General features: G+C 44.2%; 2 protein-coding genes across 3 annotated transcripts; both read right to left on the bottom strand.

Moving 5' to 3' along the window:
* Window positions 1-229: 229 nt before the first annotated feature.
* On the bottom strand, window positions 230-7758 carry gmppb (GDP-mannose pyrophosphorylase B). 2 transcript variants are annotated; one of them, XM_086041131.1, is made up of 11 exons: window positions 7581-7758; window positions 7260-7382; window positions 5925-6155; window positions 5405-5485; window positions 4257-4305; window positions 3775-3917; window positions 3387-3545; window positions 3232-3310; window positions 1986-2113; window positions 1727-1909; window positions 230-1618 (listed from the first exon to the last, which is right to left on the bottom strand). In XM_086041131.1, the coding sequence occupies exons 3-11, from the start codon at window positions 6051-6053 to the stop codon at window positions 1487-1489; spliced, it is 1083 nt and encodes a 360-aa protein (XP_085897257.1). In that variant the 5' UTR covers window positions 6054-6155; window positions 7260-7382; window positions 7581-7758; the 3' UTR covers window positions 230-1486. The 2 variants fall into 2 exon arrangements, with proteins under 2 accessions (XP_085897257.1, XP_085897258.1); XM_086041132.1 differs by lacking the exon at window positions 7581-7758 and having other exon boundaries at window positions 7260-7397.
* A 590-nt stretch (window positions 7759-8348) lies between these two features.
* pde12 (phosphodiesterase 12) lies at window positions 8349-14855 on the bottom strand. Its single transcript, XM_086041093.1, has 7 exons — window positions 13984-14855; window positions 11058-11488; window positions 10380-10485; window positions 10053-10197; window positions 9900-9978; window positions 9303-9425; window positions 8349-8882 (listed from the first exon to the last, which is right to left on the bottom strand). The coding sequence occupies exons 1-7, from the start codon at window positions 14562-14564 to the stop codon at window positions 8539-8541; spliced, it is 1809 nt and encodes a 602-aa protein (XP_085897219.1). The 5' UTR covers window positions 14565-14855; the 3' UTR covers window positions 8349-8538.
* Between the last annotated feature and the right edge of the window lie 443 nt (window positions 14856-15298).

Raw genomic sequence — 15298 nt, 5'->3', positions numbered from 1 at the left:
GGTATTTTTACTGCGCTCGTCACATAGCGAACAGTCAATAAAGCTGCCACCAAAGAAATACAAATGTCAGTAAACATATAGTTCCGTTAAAACGTAATATTTTCAGATAACATTTTTAAAAAGCTCTTGATTTTTTTTTAATCAGGGAGTTTAATTAGAAATTAAAATATTTTCACATTTCAATGACTGGGCAGTTCAATTAATTTTCTATTCCACTTCATTCATTGAATAGGCTTTTATATACATTTAATCTCGACACAAACAGCCCTCTACATCAACTTCATCAAATCTTCCTCATATAATACAGTAATAGCGAAAATATTTTTTGCTTCTTCAACTAATACATTTCTTTTGGTTTTCTGTTTGTTAAAAAAAAAAAAAGTAATAAAAGACGTCACAAATCAAATCGAGTGTTAACCTGATCATATTTCATAAACATGATAAACACTTGTTTAACGCAACAGAAAAAGGGGCTCCTTTGACTCGAGCACCACCTTCTGGTCACATTTAAAAGCGCTTCACTTGGGACCTTGCTGTCTGGCCAGTGGCCACTGCACTTGATGAGTTTGAGCATGAGCAATGTGGAATTAAGCGTGCTTAATCCCAAAAGGCAATTCATGAAACCATCAATTTGCGTTAGACATGATTCACTATGCTAATTTGCACCTTTTTTTTTTCCCAACAACCCAACTACAAAGAAACCTCTTAAGTCCAACATCCACAAAAATCGAACAATTCAGAAGTTTTCAGGAGAAAAACGAAGCATTCAAACTTGCTATGATGTCACACAGCACCTCAATTCAGCGAGCATCAAAGAATTAATCCCTTGTCTTTTTTCCGGGGTTTTTCGTCAACATCAACGTAGCAAAGATGCACGGGAAGTCACGTGATGTCAAAGCAGTAATCAAGATGACACACAATAAATTACATGAAAAGCAGTAAAGGCAAAGGATACACAAGCGGTCACAGTGACATCATGAGAGAAGACGACGACACGCAGGCTATCGAAGCAGGAAGACTCCAGAATCACCAAACGCTTGTTCTCAAAGTTAAACTTGACTCTTGGACTAGAAACGATGGTGGACTTCCTTTGTACACTTGTCTGCAAAATGTTACCCAGAAAACGCAGCATTTTATGAAATGTGATCTCCATTTCCGTAATTGCTTTGAAAGTTGAACAAATGCTAGATCAGCGCGTTGGACTTCAGAGGTTCCTGCGTAGCGGTTGCGCCGCTGCCCCCTAGTGGTCAATCTGAACCGTTCTCAGTGCGTGGCGATGAAGTGCAGTCCTTCCAGCTCCTTCCTGCCACCTCCGCCACATGACATCGGCCTTAGCCGATCAGTGAAGGTGCAGTCAAGCAGAGCTAAAGTCCAAAACAAAAAATTACAAAAGGGAAGGTTAGTCTGGTTGTTACTCGGCGCTACCGCCGACTTTGGACTTTGTGGTACAGTTTGGCAGTTCGGTCGATGGGGTTTTGGGGGGGGGCTACATGATGATACGCGGTTCCGGAACCGACTCGCTGATGGACTTGTGCGGCAGGACGTTGGCGCCGTTCAGGTAGAGCTCGTCGTTGACAAGCACGTCCTCGCCCAGAACTGTCACGTTCTCCATGCGGACCTGCAGGGAGAGGACGCGGAGCACGGGATTTGGGTTTTGACACGAATGTGATAAAGCCAAATTTATTCAAGGAAAAAAAACAAAAAAAAACAAAAAGGCTCGACTCACCCACTGGCCCACCGAGGAGCTCCAGCCCACGATGCAGCTCTCCAGCCAGGAGTGCGAGCGGACCCGGGCCCCCTTCAGAACCGTGCAGCGCTTGACTCGCACGCCGTCCTCCACCACCACGCCGGCGCCGATGGTCACGTTGGGCCCGATGGTGCAGTTCTCGCCGATCTGAGCCGTCGGGTCCTGCGGGGGCGGAAAGCCAGCAGCCGTCGGGATCACACGCGGCTCAATTCGGGATCACGACAGACAACAGTCTCACCACCAGAACGTTGCCAAGGAAACCGGGCCCGGTGCGCAGCCTCTCGGGGGCGTGTTGCCGTAGCGACTGCAGGTACATGCACATTCCCGTGAGGAAGTCTTTGGGCTGGCCGATGTCCATCCAGAAACCTGCGCCCAAGCGCCATGCACAAGGGTTGCCGCGGAACAAGAGAGACGAGATGTCAAACCTTTGGAACCTCAGGGTCATGTGATCATCGGGATGGCCTGACTGGACTGTGTTAGACAGTCAATCAATGATTTTAAGGCAATCACTGAATCACTACAATCGGAGACATGGGCAGCGCTCCAAGACCTGCACAGAAGCCAGGGTTTGCTCCAAAGACATACACAAGAGTCAGAAACCTGATTCTGGAATTTGGCTTATTTGCTGTGTGTAAGGAACAAGAGTTAGACACTTGGACTCTTCCAAGTCAAAGACTTTGACAAAGTCTGCAGTCAAGTCAAATAAAGTCAAGGACTTGCCTGAACCTGGGTCAGATATTTAGACTGGAGTGAAAGACCCGGGCCCAAGTCAAATACCCGATCTCTGACTCTTTTACACAGGACCCGGTTTATGAACTTGGACCAGGACTTTGACTCCAGCGCAAGTATCAGTCTCTGGTCTAGGTCTTTTTCGACAATCTCAGTCTTTGACTCTGGTCCAGATGTGTGAATCTGGTCAGAATCTTAGCCTCTGGTCTAAGTCTCTGATAAAAGTCTATTACTCCTATTTAAGTCTCTGACTCTGGTGCAGATGTCAGAACTTTGTCCGGTTCTTCAACTCGAGGGAAAAGTGTGATTCTGTAGGTCTTTGGCTAGGGATGGCAAACTACAAGAAGGTTCTAGTTCAAACTAGAAGAGGGGTGGCCGTGATCTAGAGTAGCACAGAAAACCCCGGTTCCGATCCAGTGCAAACCTCTGCTTTTATTTTCTGATACCAGCGGTTTGCGTCACTGGCTTCGGGTGGGATTTTAGAAACACAAACTTACGTCTGGTGGCGCTGTGAGCTGAGGAGACCAGAGAGACCATCAATACAAGAGAAATACAGTACTCACAAAAAGGTTTGGATGTGGTCTTTTGAGTGAAATTTCAGGATGAACCTAAATGTTCTCTGAACTTTTGAATGCGAAACCAACTCTTCAATGTTTCACTACTGCTTGCACAACTTGCTCTTCTCCAACAAGACGCTGAACAGTAGGCGGGCGAAGCTAGGCTAGGCTAGGCTAGGCTAGGCTAGTCGTAGTTACCCTGCAGCTCCATGGCATACAGCTGTCCCTCTTCAGCCATGACAGGAAAAATCTCTTTCTCTATGGAGGTCGGTCTCAGCTGCACACAAAAGGCCGTCCGTTACACTTTACGGAACAAGAGATCCACATTAACGTTGGCGCACGGTTTTCCCGACCTGGATTCTGCCAAGCATGCTGGCATTAAAGATGTACATGCCGGCGTTGATCTTGTTGGACACAAACACCTGCGGCTTCTCCACGAAGCGATGAATCCTGCCGCTTTCCGCCTCAAACACCACCACGCCGTACTTGGACGGCTCCTCCACGCGGGTCACCTTCACACAAACGTCTGTCAGCATCCATCTTAAAATCAAATGCCAAACCGCTAATATTCGGGGATTCACTGTACTGTCCTAATCCAATAAAAACAATCGCACATTTTCTTGACGGACAAGTAGATAGGTTCCACCCCCCAAAAATGTACGATGTAGCGGGCCGCTGCAGGCGAAACGGGATCTAGCGGGAGAACACGGAATAACATAACATGAAATGACTCCCTCTCACCACAATGGTGCCCTCCTTGCCGTGGTCGCAGTGGAATTTCAGCATATCTTGGAAGGGAAAGTCACAGATGACGTCCGAGTTGAGGACAAAGAAGGGCTCGTTGTCCACGTCCAGCAGCTTGCGGGCCAGCGCCAGTGGACCGGCTAATTGGCCAGGGGAAGAATGCGTTACATTTGATTTTAATCAAGAAACGGATCGCAGGTTGGACAAAAGAATACTAGATATTATCAGCAGGTGTCAAAATACTTTGGGCCGTCAACTCTCAAAGGATGGTGGAGTTCCTCTAGGCTCAATTCCATACCCCTTTTTGTTTAGACTTACACTAACACTGCATAAAATATTTAACAACAACGAGAAAAACCCATAAACACTATAGGAAAAAATTTGACAAATGGATAATTTCTCCTATTTTCTATTAAAGAAATGTCCCCAAATTATATGATAAGTGTTGTTTTTCTCAAAGCCTCCTTGTGAACACTCACCCGTTCCAAGAGGCTCCTTCTCATGTGAGAGCGAGATACGAATTCCAAGCTGAGGAGGAGAAGAAGAACAAAACAAATGTTCGTCTTAGGATCAGAAATAGGTGGCTTAATAGACGTGTCACCCATCTGAGTTCGAAGTAAATAAAGGCCCTCTGCCACTATTTGCGGAAATAGGCAAATAAATCTGTATCTGAGAACGCTAAAGAGCTCAAAGTTTGTACTTGTTGGAAAAGATCATTTGGCATTATTGTAGCCAGAAACAAGACTTGACTTTTTACATTGCTAACCAAAAGCAGCGGTACCTACCAAAGCATGCGTATAATCTCGCAGATGCATTTTAGTGTGGGGCTTTATTCCATGTTGTGAGCAAATATTAAATGTGACGTCGGCGTGCTTAGCCTTCCAATCGACTTCACAAATGTTCTCAGCATCCATGTTTTTACCTCATTTCTTGCCATTTACAACATTGTAGATATTCTTTTGCTTCTTTTCATGGGACCATACTTCGAATTACAATGTAATTTTACTGTGTCCTGAAAAAAAACCACACAAAAAAAACAAAACGCCGGTAACAAAAGTGAGTACACCCCGACATGAAACTGTCCAAATTGGGCACAGGTAGCCATTTTTGGTCCCAGGTGTCAAGTGACTCGTTAGTGTTACAAAGTCTCAGGAGTGAATGGGAAGCAGGTGGAGTAAAGTAGTGGCAGCAAAAGAGTAAATAGACACCCACTGCCACTATTTGCTGAAAGAGGGTAAGCAAACACAACAAGGAGAAAGTTGAAGACTCAAAGGTTGTACATATTGACCAGACAATATGTCATTTTGGCTCCAGAAACAAGAATTCACTTTTTCATAGCTAACCAAAACAGCAGCACCTAAGCATTTAAACAGTCTCACACACAATACATTGAGTCTCAGCATACGCAAGAATAAAGACGCCGTATTTAGCGACGATTAGCAAATACAGTCCAGTAGACGTGGTCACTTTTCATGGTTACGTTTCTTATCAGGTCTTCGTTATCTGATATTTTGCTGCATTTTCCCATAATAATCAATTTCATTTGTTTTAAGCTCCACTCATTAATTGGGCTTTATTGCTGGCGCTGTTTAATATTAGTGTGTGGTAATAATGTGTTGGGACCTACTCTCTGCTCCTGGACCCTCATTTCTCGCTCCAGCAGCTCAGACATGTAGCTCACCGCCAAGACCACGTGCTTCACCCCGGCCTGGACGCACACAAATTCAACTCAACTTTATTTATGGAGCACTTTAAAACAACCATCGCGGCATACAAACTGCTGTTCGTGGAGGAAAAAGTAGTCATACAGTAACAAAGAGAGAAACCACAAGGAGCACAAATTCGGCTAACACCATAAAACATGAAAACAATGCAGAGTCACATAGAATCGAATCAAAATGTGTTTTAAACACATAGACACAAACACACTGATGAACATATTTAGACCACAAAGGGCACGCACACACAGACACTAAACGACACAGACCAACACACGCACACAGACAAGAAAAAAACAAGACACGCACACGAACAGACAGATACATACGCACACATAGACCAACATTCACACGCACACACACACGCTCAAAACATGAAGGCTCGCTGGCTCCCCCTGCTGGTTAAATGAAGCCAGCATTGCATCCTACCTTGACCAAGGCCTCCACCTGGTGCATGAGGATGGGCTTGTTGCAAAACTCCACCAGCGGCTTGGGCACGCTCAAAGTGAGCGGTCGTAAGCGGGTGCCGTAGCCGCCCACTAGGATCAAAGCCTTCATCCTCGCCGTCGTCTTCAGCGACCGTTACCGCGGCAACCGGGGCTCATCAACCACAACTGTCGCAGCGACTTGTACCACGTCTCGCGTTTTCTTTGTGTTTTTCTACAAAAAAAAAAATAATAAAAATCCACTTCCTTAACACTCAAACACTGTAATCGACGACTGCAGACGCCCAAGATCCATTTTTACTGACTGAGTTTGAATCACGGTTGGGTGAGCAGTTTTGCGTTTTTTTAGGTTACTTAGTTAGCTATAATGCAGCAGTTTCACTTAAAGCAAAAGTCAATATAAGTTGAGCAGCAAAATGCACTCGTTTTTAGCCATCTGTGGGGGCGGCCATTTTGGCTTCTGTCGACTGAAAATGACATCGCAACTGCTCACGACGACCAATCGCTGTTCAGATTCAGAAAACAGGTCAGCCGTGATTGGTCGTCGTGAGCAGTTGCGATGTCATTTTCAGTCGACAGAAGACAAAGTGGCCGCCCCCACAGATGGCTAAAAACGAGTGCATTTTGCTGCTTAACTTATATTCCACAAACTCAAAATTAATCAGAATGCAGTGTTTCAACGAGTGGGCGTGCTGGGAACATATCCTTGAAAAAAAAATAGGTTTGGGTTGACTTCCGCTTTAATGTTTATGAATGTAAAAGTAATAACAAACAAACAAACAAATGCTATCATTATGGATGTCTTCTTGGGCGCTCACTTGTTTTCCACATGGACTGCGCCAGTCAAGTTGTAGCTGATAACATCTCTGGAATTCATGCGAATTCTCTTACTGCTTGTGGCAATAAAGCGAGTGAAGTGCATCAGGGACTGTGTCATCCTTGACCACATACGAGGGCATTACAAGAATCCATCATGTCATGTCCCTCCTTTGGGATTTAATACAACAGTTTTGACTCCCGAACTGTATTACTTCCTTTATTACCAGCGAGAAACAAAACAAAGAAGCGGCACAAAAGGTTAACGATCATTATATTGTGTATGTTGTTTCTCTAAGACAACTATAAATAAAACAAGTTTAAATGCGGACTCCAGTTGCTCATACGGTCCATTTAAAGAAGCCCCCCAGTGATTGAAGGCAGCCGATGTTAGCTACGGTGGCTAACTAACACGCTTTTCTCGTTGTGGCCGAGTGATTATAGTCGCCCTCACGCTGCTACAGTTCGTGGGGTGACATGCAAAGAGGTACTAGAAACTCACGCTTTCAGGTCCACGGCTTCTTTAGGGAGACTTCCACAGCGGCTTGAACTCCGGAGTGACACGTAAGAGTGTTCAAATCCCAGCTCGTTGTTTGCCTTCCGGAATGTCCACTCGACGTCAAGTCTGGGAATATCAGAACTGGTTTATTCTGTTTTTGATTTCAAAGTAAAATAAAAATGTTCATAAACTTGACACTTAACTCAAATTACGAGCAGAAATCGAAAGAATGTTAAAAAAAACTTAACCTCAAAGAAAAACAACTACACATAATTCTGTACTTATTCATCGTTTAGGCATTCACGAGGTTCTTTTTTATCTTACAGAGAGTTTTTACTCAGCTTCCGGTAACCATGTCAGATGTAACAATGCACTGGAGATGGAGTCATTGACTTGGGGGTGTGTCGTGTGGGATGGCAGGAATCGGCCACCTTTGCTCGTTAATTACCCAGACAAAAGACATTGATCGATACTATATATTTGCGTGGACTAAAATATAATTGAAGAGTCAAAACTACCACACGGAGAGCATGAGTTGTGATTTAAAAAACCTTTTCACCACTCACCCTCTCAATGAGCCAATGGTAAAATGACCCCGCCCCTTCACCACTTTCGACCAATGGGATCAAAACAGCGTGGCGACGAATAGCCGATAGTAACCACGTGACTACTTCACGCCTCGGGATACCGCTGTCAAAAATGCAACACAACACAATAAAAATGTATTTATAATATTCTTGTCTTTGAGAGATTTGAATTGTATCTAATTTATGTGATACAACTATGTGGAAATTACTACCGGAGCATTTTACCAATATACAAAATTCTTGCGTGGGGAATGGGAGGATGAACCACCAATAAGCACTCGAAAAACGGAAAGCCACCGCCCTACCCACAAAAAATATTGATTAAAAAAACAGGAAAACGGGTTCATCGGCAGGGATGCGATGCTCCATTTGTATACACATAATAATCGATAACTACTGGTATGTTAGTATTTATTTTTTAGTCATTTTTTAAAAACAGTTTTTTGAAAAAAAAAAAAAAAAAAGATTAATTAAAAGTATTTAAAAATAAAACGAAACGCATGGATGAAACAAACTGTGATATTTATTTTCAGTTCTATTCAAGTATTTTTTCTTGAAAAAAAAAAAAAAGGAGCAATACTTTATGGCTCCATAACCCAAGCAGCCAAAAACTGAATAGCAGCGATTAAAATAACTTGACTTTAAATAAAACCAGACATTCCAGTCATTGTAATTTTAAGAACTGTCTCTTGCATTCAGGGGTCCCAGCGCAGGTCACAGACCAGCGCGATGTGGTCCGACGGGTGGGCCACGCTGGGCAGCGCCGTGTAGGTGGTGACCAGGTGATGTGCCGGCATGGGGATGACCTGCTCCACGCGCATCCTGTGCGGCTGGATGAAGATGTAGTCCAGGCAGCCTTGGAAACCGCCCACGTAGTTGGTGTAGGCCAGCGGGCCGCAGGCGCTCAGCAGGGGCGGGAACGGGGACACCAAGTCCATTGCCAACAAAGACGACGGCGAATCCTCCTCCTGGGGACTCCAGCCGCTCCAGTCGGCGTGCTGCCGGGAAAGCAGGGCCTCGGTGAGCAGCTGGAGAACGCCTGAGACGGGACACGAAGAAGCGGTGGCACTCAGAACACGGCGACTTGAGCGGGAAGTTTAATGCTCAACCGGTTCCGTCGGCTTGTTTGGGAAGAACAGCTCATTTGGCTGCACACAAACTGGGTTATTTTGAGTAGCCCCTTTCACACTTAACTGTAAAAGCACCGATGTCTATGCAGTGCAATCAACAGCAAGAAGAAGAGGCAGAAAAGGTCCCCAACTAAGCTCCAGTAATAGTGAGCATTGTTGTATGCTGTGTCTGTGTGTTGCAGCTCATGTGTGTTAAAGTTTTTTGAAGGTTTATGCTTAACGTCCATGCTAATTTCCATTAGCCCATTTATGGCGTTTCGCTTCATGTGTTAGCATGAAGCTAGCAGACTGACAGCCACCCCTGATACCCGTGTTGGCGTGGGAGTGACCTGAGCTCGGTGAGGAGTTGAAGTCGCCGCAGAAGACCAACGGAGATCCCGGGGCCACCTCGCTGATCACGTGGCTCAGGTGCCGCAGAGCCACGGCCATCTGGACCAAGCGGACGTTACCGCCTTCAAAAGAAAAAGACGGCGGTCGCCGCTGTTTTGTTATGCAACAAAGTTCAAATGGGCACATCAGTTGAACGTCCAAACAGAAAATGACTTACACTTACTACCCATTTTTGCCTGTAAGACACTTTACGGGCCTCTGTCGTTGCTGCTGTTTTGGTTAGCAACAGAGTTGAAATGGGCTTCACTGTTAAATGTCCACGTGTGAACAAAAGTGTTCATGAACTGAAAAAGAGTTCCACTTTATACCCGTTTCCCCCCCTTGAAGGTTTAAGGGAGGCATCTTAGAAACCGTTTGACTGCCTCGCTGAGTGCTGCTGTTTTGGTGCTCAAATGACACGTCGCATGCTTTGTGTAAAAAAGAGCATCTAAGTGAGATTTACAGTTGCCACTTTGGTTTTCATCATGGTTCAAGGGAAGTGGATGAATCTGTTTACGTGTGTCAATATGTGCTGCTGTTTTGGTCAGCAACTGTACCTTGAGGGTGCCAGTACAGGTGTGTGTTGGCCACGCACACTTTCCTGCCCGCTTGGTGGAGGTCCTCCAGCACGCTGACCTGCGGAGACAAGACAGCGTCAAAGAGAGCGAGGGGAGCGTGTCCAGAAGACGTGGCGGGTGCCGGTTCCATACCTGCAAGGCGGTGGAGCGCTTGACGATCTTGTCTCTCAGGGCGTCGTCGGCCGAGACCCTCTCCAGCAGCTCGGCGTGGGCCGGGTCCGACGTCAGCGCCTCGCTCAGCGTGATGTCGTGGCAACTCAGCAGCTTGAATCTTGTCCTAAAGGAGAAAAAAATAAATAAATTCTATCGCGCTTGACCTCATGAGGGTCACTGGTGCCCCACTTAAATGCGGCTAACGTGAATGTTTCTATCCATGCAAGCGGAGAAAACAGACAAACTCCACACAGGAAAGCTGAAGCCAGAAGCTTTTTTTTAAATTTCATGTCCGATAAAACACACCTGCGGTAAAAGGTCGCCAATCCTTCGTGTTGCTTTTCTTTAATCTTAAAAACGCCGTCCAGGCCAAAGGCATCGAGAGCTGGAGTCAGACTGTCCGAAAACACCCCTGAAAATGTCAAGAAAAAAAAACGGGGAGGAGAAGAAAAAAAAAAACCACTGAATGGACAAGAATTTACATAGTCAAAGATTCGCCGACACGAAAAGCAAAGCATACCTAAAAACATCTGTCTAAAAGTGAAAAGAAGCAAAAAGTCTCCCAAAAGCAGCCACTGAGAGAGAAATGAAAACATGAGCAAAACGAGAACATGTAGGTCACATTTGAGTGTGCCTAGATGACTCTACTGTGTCACCGTTTGTTCAAAAAAGTCATTGAAAGAGCACCAGCGCCTGTTTCCATCTTGCCTCTAGACCGCCGGTTATGGATTACAAATTGGTCAAACTGAGGCTGGTAGCAACTTGGCTAACAATGTCTATTTAACACAAACTTGCAGTTGAGAAACTATATTATACAACAAAAAAAAAAATCTGCAATGCAATGAACCTGCAATAAGTGAACGGCAATATAGCGAGGGATGACTACTACTACAAAAAAAAAGAATGAAAAAACAATCACTTCAAAATCTGTGACATAGCGGTGACACGATTAATAAGCCGCAATTCTGAAATGAGGTTCATCACCTTTGTCCACCTCCTGCAGACAGACGACATCGGCGCGGTACCCCGCCAGCTCCTTCTTGATCAGGTTCTGCCTGTAATCCAGCTGCAGGGCGTACGGGGCGCAGTAGGGGTACAGCACCGTCTTGGACAGCTCCGTCTGCGCGTAGACGTCGGCCAGGATGTTGTAGGAGACCACGCGCAGCGACGGCCACGCCGCCTCCTTGGCCGTGTACGCGTGGCGCTCGTCGAAGGTGCACGCGCCCGGCCCCGCCTCCACGGCGCCGGCGGAAAGCAGCTCGCCGGGTCGCCCGTGGCGCCCGCCGCCGTCTTTGGGCGCGCAGCGCAGTTTGAGCCGGCAGCCGATGTCCTGATTGGACGGGACGTAGACTCGGGTGCGGCCCGCTTCGGTCCAGGCCACGTCCTCGGCGCTCGCTTTGCCGGCGGCGTTTGCGCTGGGATTGCAACAAAGATGAGATGAAAGACACGAGTCATTTGGCTTTCAAATGTAACAATTTTTTTTGTCTGGAGACAAACTATGACTCAGCGGATTTTTTTCCCCTCGAGAAATAGACAGGTTATCAGTGCCGGTATTTGGCATTTTGAAGCGTATTAGCATTGGACTTAAAAAATATATATCTGACGGCAGATAAGAGATATTCAGGTCATTTTATAAGCAATGGCGCTGACGCTGGAAAGTATTTGCATCATTTGCTTCTTTTTGACATTGAAAGAACGTTTAACATTTCAGTTGTTTTGAAATTTTTGAAAATTATTTACAGTACAAAATACAAACTGTAGGGAGGTATTTTCTTGTATAAACGTTCATTTAAGTTTTTGGAAAAGCTCATGACCTTGGGTGCTTCCTGAACTTTTTGTTAGATTTTTGAATCAACTCGACTTTATTTATAGAGTATAAGAGAGAGTGCCTACAAAGTGCTGTACATTGAGTAAAAATCAGACATGAAAAAAGTTAAAACAATAAATTAATACCAAAAAAGAAACAGCAGACACAATAAAACAACAACGAATCTCATGCTGAGTTGAAAGCCAAAGAATAAAAATGTGTTGCTTATCATTTAGCGGGAGGTCTTTAAAGCAAAGCTGTTTATTGTCTTAAGATTTTTTAAAAAGTAACTTCTACATTTTGCAAATCTGTATAGCTGTTCCAATAAACATGACCAAAGACATTTTAACAAAGTTGAAAGAGTTGTGGCTTGTATTTTTTTTTTTTTGACGCCAAGATTTTCCCTTTTATGGAAAACAAATAGTTCTACCTTCTGACGACTAATAATCAGTCTCGGCCCTGAAAATACTATACTGATCCAATTCAATTTCAATGCGAGCCAAAATTTGAGGTCAAAGCACTATATGAACCTCACAAGCAATTAGACTAAGAGCAATTCTTAAAAAAAAAAAAAAAAAAAAAAGGCCAAGTGTCCACTTTAAGCTGTAAATTGCCATTTGAAATTTTAAGTTTGTATATAAATTACAAATGTTGTATTCAACCAAAACACATAACGCTAAGTCCGCTAGCTTAGTGCTAACACACGATGCAAAATGCCATAGAAGCGCTGATGAAACGAGATTGAGCTGTTATAATCCTTTAAACAACGGATAGGTCAAACAGTGCAGCAATACATGTAAACAGTCAATGCTTAAAAATACTAAACATTACTAAAATATTACAACAGCTTAGTAAGTCACTTCGCTGCCCCTCAGCCAAATCAACAGGTGAGACGTTCTCAGAACTTTAATGGCAGTTGTAATGCGCAGTCATCAATGTGAAACCTAAGTACAATGGAACCCAGATTAAAGAAAGCATACAACTGCGTCTTTTATAAGATTGGAGATCTTGCCTTTGTTTCTTCTTTTTGTAGCTCACACTCAAAGACTCATGAAGAAACGGTGAACACAAATACAAGTACAAAAGTGAGAGTAGTACCTTTGATCCTTCGTAAACATCTTCTTAAGATTGTGTTTTTTGTTTCCTTGCTTTACAAGCTCATGTTGGCCAAGTGTCTTGAGAGCACCATCTCAGACCTTTTGGCTTTATTCTATGTGACATCATCGCAAAAAAGGTTTGCCCCTGAAGCATGTCATGTTTTTTAGGGAGTGGTTGCAATGACGGATAAAATGAAGTGCACATCGCTTCAAGTTCGGCTAGTTGTGAATACATTAGCAAAACATTGAAAAAGTGTCTTGGGATATTGTGTCAAAAATTTTATGGAATTTCTTTTTATACTGTGATCAATTTTGGCAGTACAGCTGTAGCGACAACATATACGCAAACGGTGAAGAGGGATGAATACTCAAGATTATGTGAAAATTTGTTTTGATTTTGAATACATTTGCACAATTGCCCTAAAATGTATTTCACATTGTAATTATGTGCAGAATTTTATGGGATTTTAAAAATATTTTTCTCAATTTAGGAAATACAGCTTCAGCATAACACAATGTGAAAAAGGTTAGACAGGATGAGTAGATATGCTTATGTTTTAAGTTTGAGGTTTTTTTATTTGTATAAACCTTTAAAAAAATGAAATTATAAGGCATTATGTACAGAATAGTATTACTATATTTTTTTACATTTGGGCAAAATTCAAGTTTTCAAGGAACTTCCTTGGCTGCAGCCAACCATAATATGGAAAAAGTTAGGTGGAGTGACTACTCATGCAATTATGCAAAATGTGTATTTTTCATTCTTATCAAAGACTGCAAAAAACACTCACCGGATTTTTTTTTTTTTACTTTGCCATTACTTCAGTTCTTTTTTAAGTGTAGTTCGGTTGTATTTAACTTTTGTACAATACATTTGCATTTTTAAAAAATATTCATGTCCAACTTTGTTTAACTTTTACGTGCAATACAATTTTCTCTTCTGGGATCTTTGGGTTCTTATCGAAACTGAAATGGTTTGGCCTCGGTCGAATTCTGCGTCAGTTACCTCGAGTTTGGCCTTTTTTCCTTGTACCACGTAAAGTCGCAGTGGTCCAGCTCTCCGAATTCCATTTCCAGCTTGGGACAAACGGGGAAGCCGGCCAGCAGCGAGGCCGGCAGCTCGGCGGTGGTGAAGGTCGGCTCGTTCCGGCGGACAGAGTACCGGACGTCGCCCACCTGCAGCACGGCCCCGTCCCGCCACGCCTCCGCGTTGAGCACGGTCTCCGGCACCTCGCCGCCGTCCACGTATAGCTTCACCACGACGGGCTCCGGAGTGTCCCCCGCCGCCGACTGCTGCCCCGCGTTCCTTTTCGCCTTCTTCGCCTTTGTTTTGCCCCCCTTCGCGAGGGTACAGGCGATGCGGGACAGGAGCTTCCCCAGCGGCTCGTCCTGCTCCCGCTGCATGTGCTTCTGGCTGCCGTCCACGCGGAACGAGATGGTCATCTTGGACTCCCCGGCGACGCATCTCACCGCGGCCGGCTCCATGCTGCCGAAGAGGCGGCGCGCCCGGGTCAAAGGCGCAGGCGACGAGGCGGAGAGGAGGCGACGGTGAAATGGAAGGAGGGCACAGGCGAGCTTGTTGAACATGAAGCCAGACGTGGTGACTTCCGAGGTCGGGCTAAACACGACTCAAACGCCCCGGAACTAGCTAGAGACGACTGCAATGGGGGGTGTCTACTTCCTGGTGTCACCATTAAGCGAAAGTGCGGATTTCGGTTGTTTTGCAGCGATTTAACACAACATTGAAAGTGATATACTCACTTTACAACTACTGTTTAAAGTGACAAGTATAACCAGTTAACGTAGCGAAATCACATAAATTGCCGTTACGCGATCGTCAAAGTTGTTATAACGCTTGTACTCTTCTACGGATTCTGTAACGTGACCAGCTCTTAAAACATCTGCATTGCCCTCTACTGGTCGGGGGGAAAACTACACAAATGCCTCAAAGGTATCTAGGTGTTTTCCTCCTCCTGTGACATAAACAGCAAATTTGTGGAAACAAAGTGGTTTACTTTTTCAAGACAAGACATGATTTTTCAAGAATTTCAAAATATGCCGCAGTAAACATTTTATTTAAAAAAAAAAGTCACAATCTTTTTCTCCAAGTTCTAAATTTTCAAGAAATGTGTTGTCTTTCACACTAAATTGATTTCGTTTTAAATTAAAAAAGTGTAATTTTAAAGAAAAAGCTCCACATTTTTTAAAAATTACAAGTACAGTTTGTAGTACAGAAAACAGTAATAATATTGTGAAAAAAAGTCCAAATATGCCACAATGAAATTTGTATTTAAAAAATGTAATTTTTCAAGAAAAAAAAG

Source organism: Filicampus tigris, chromosome 9 (assembly GCF_054856515.1).
Source record: "Filicampus tigris isolate MCC_2025a chromosome 9, RoL_Ftig_1.0, whole genome shotgun sequence".
Taxonomy (NCBI): Eukaryota; Metazoa; Chordata; class Actinopteri; order Syngnathiformes; family Syngnathidae; genus Filicampus; species Filicampus tigris.
This window is presented reverse-complemented; position numbering and strand designations above follow the sequence as displayed.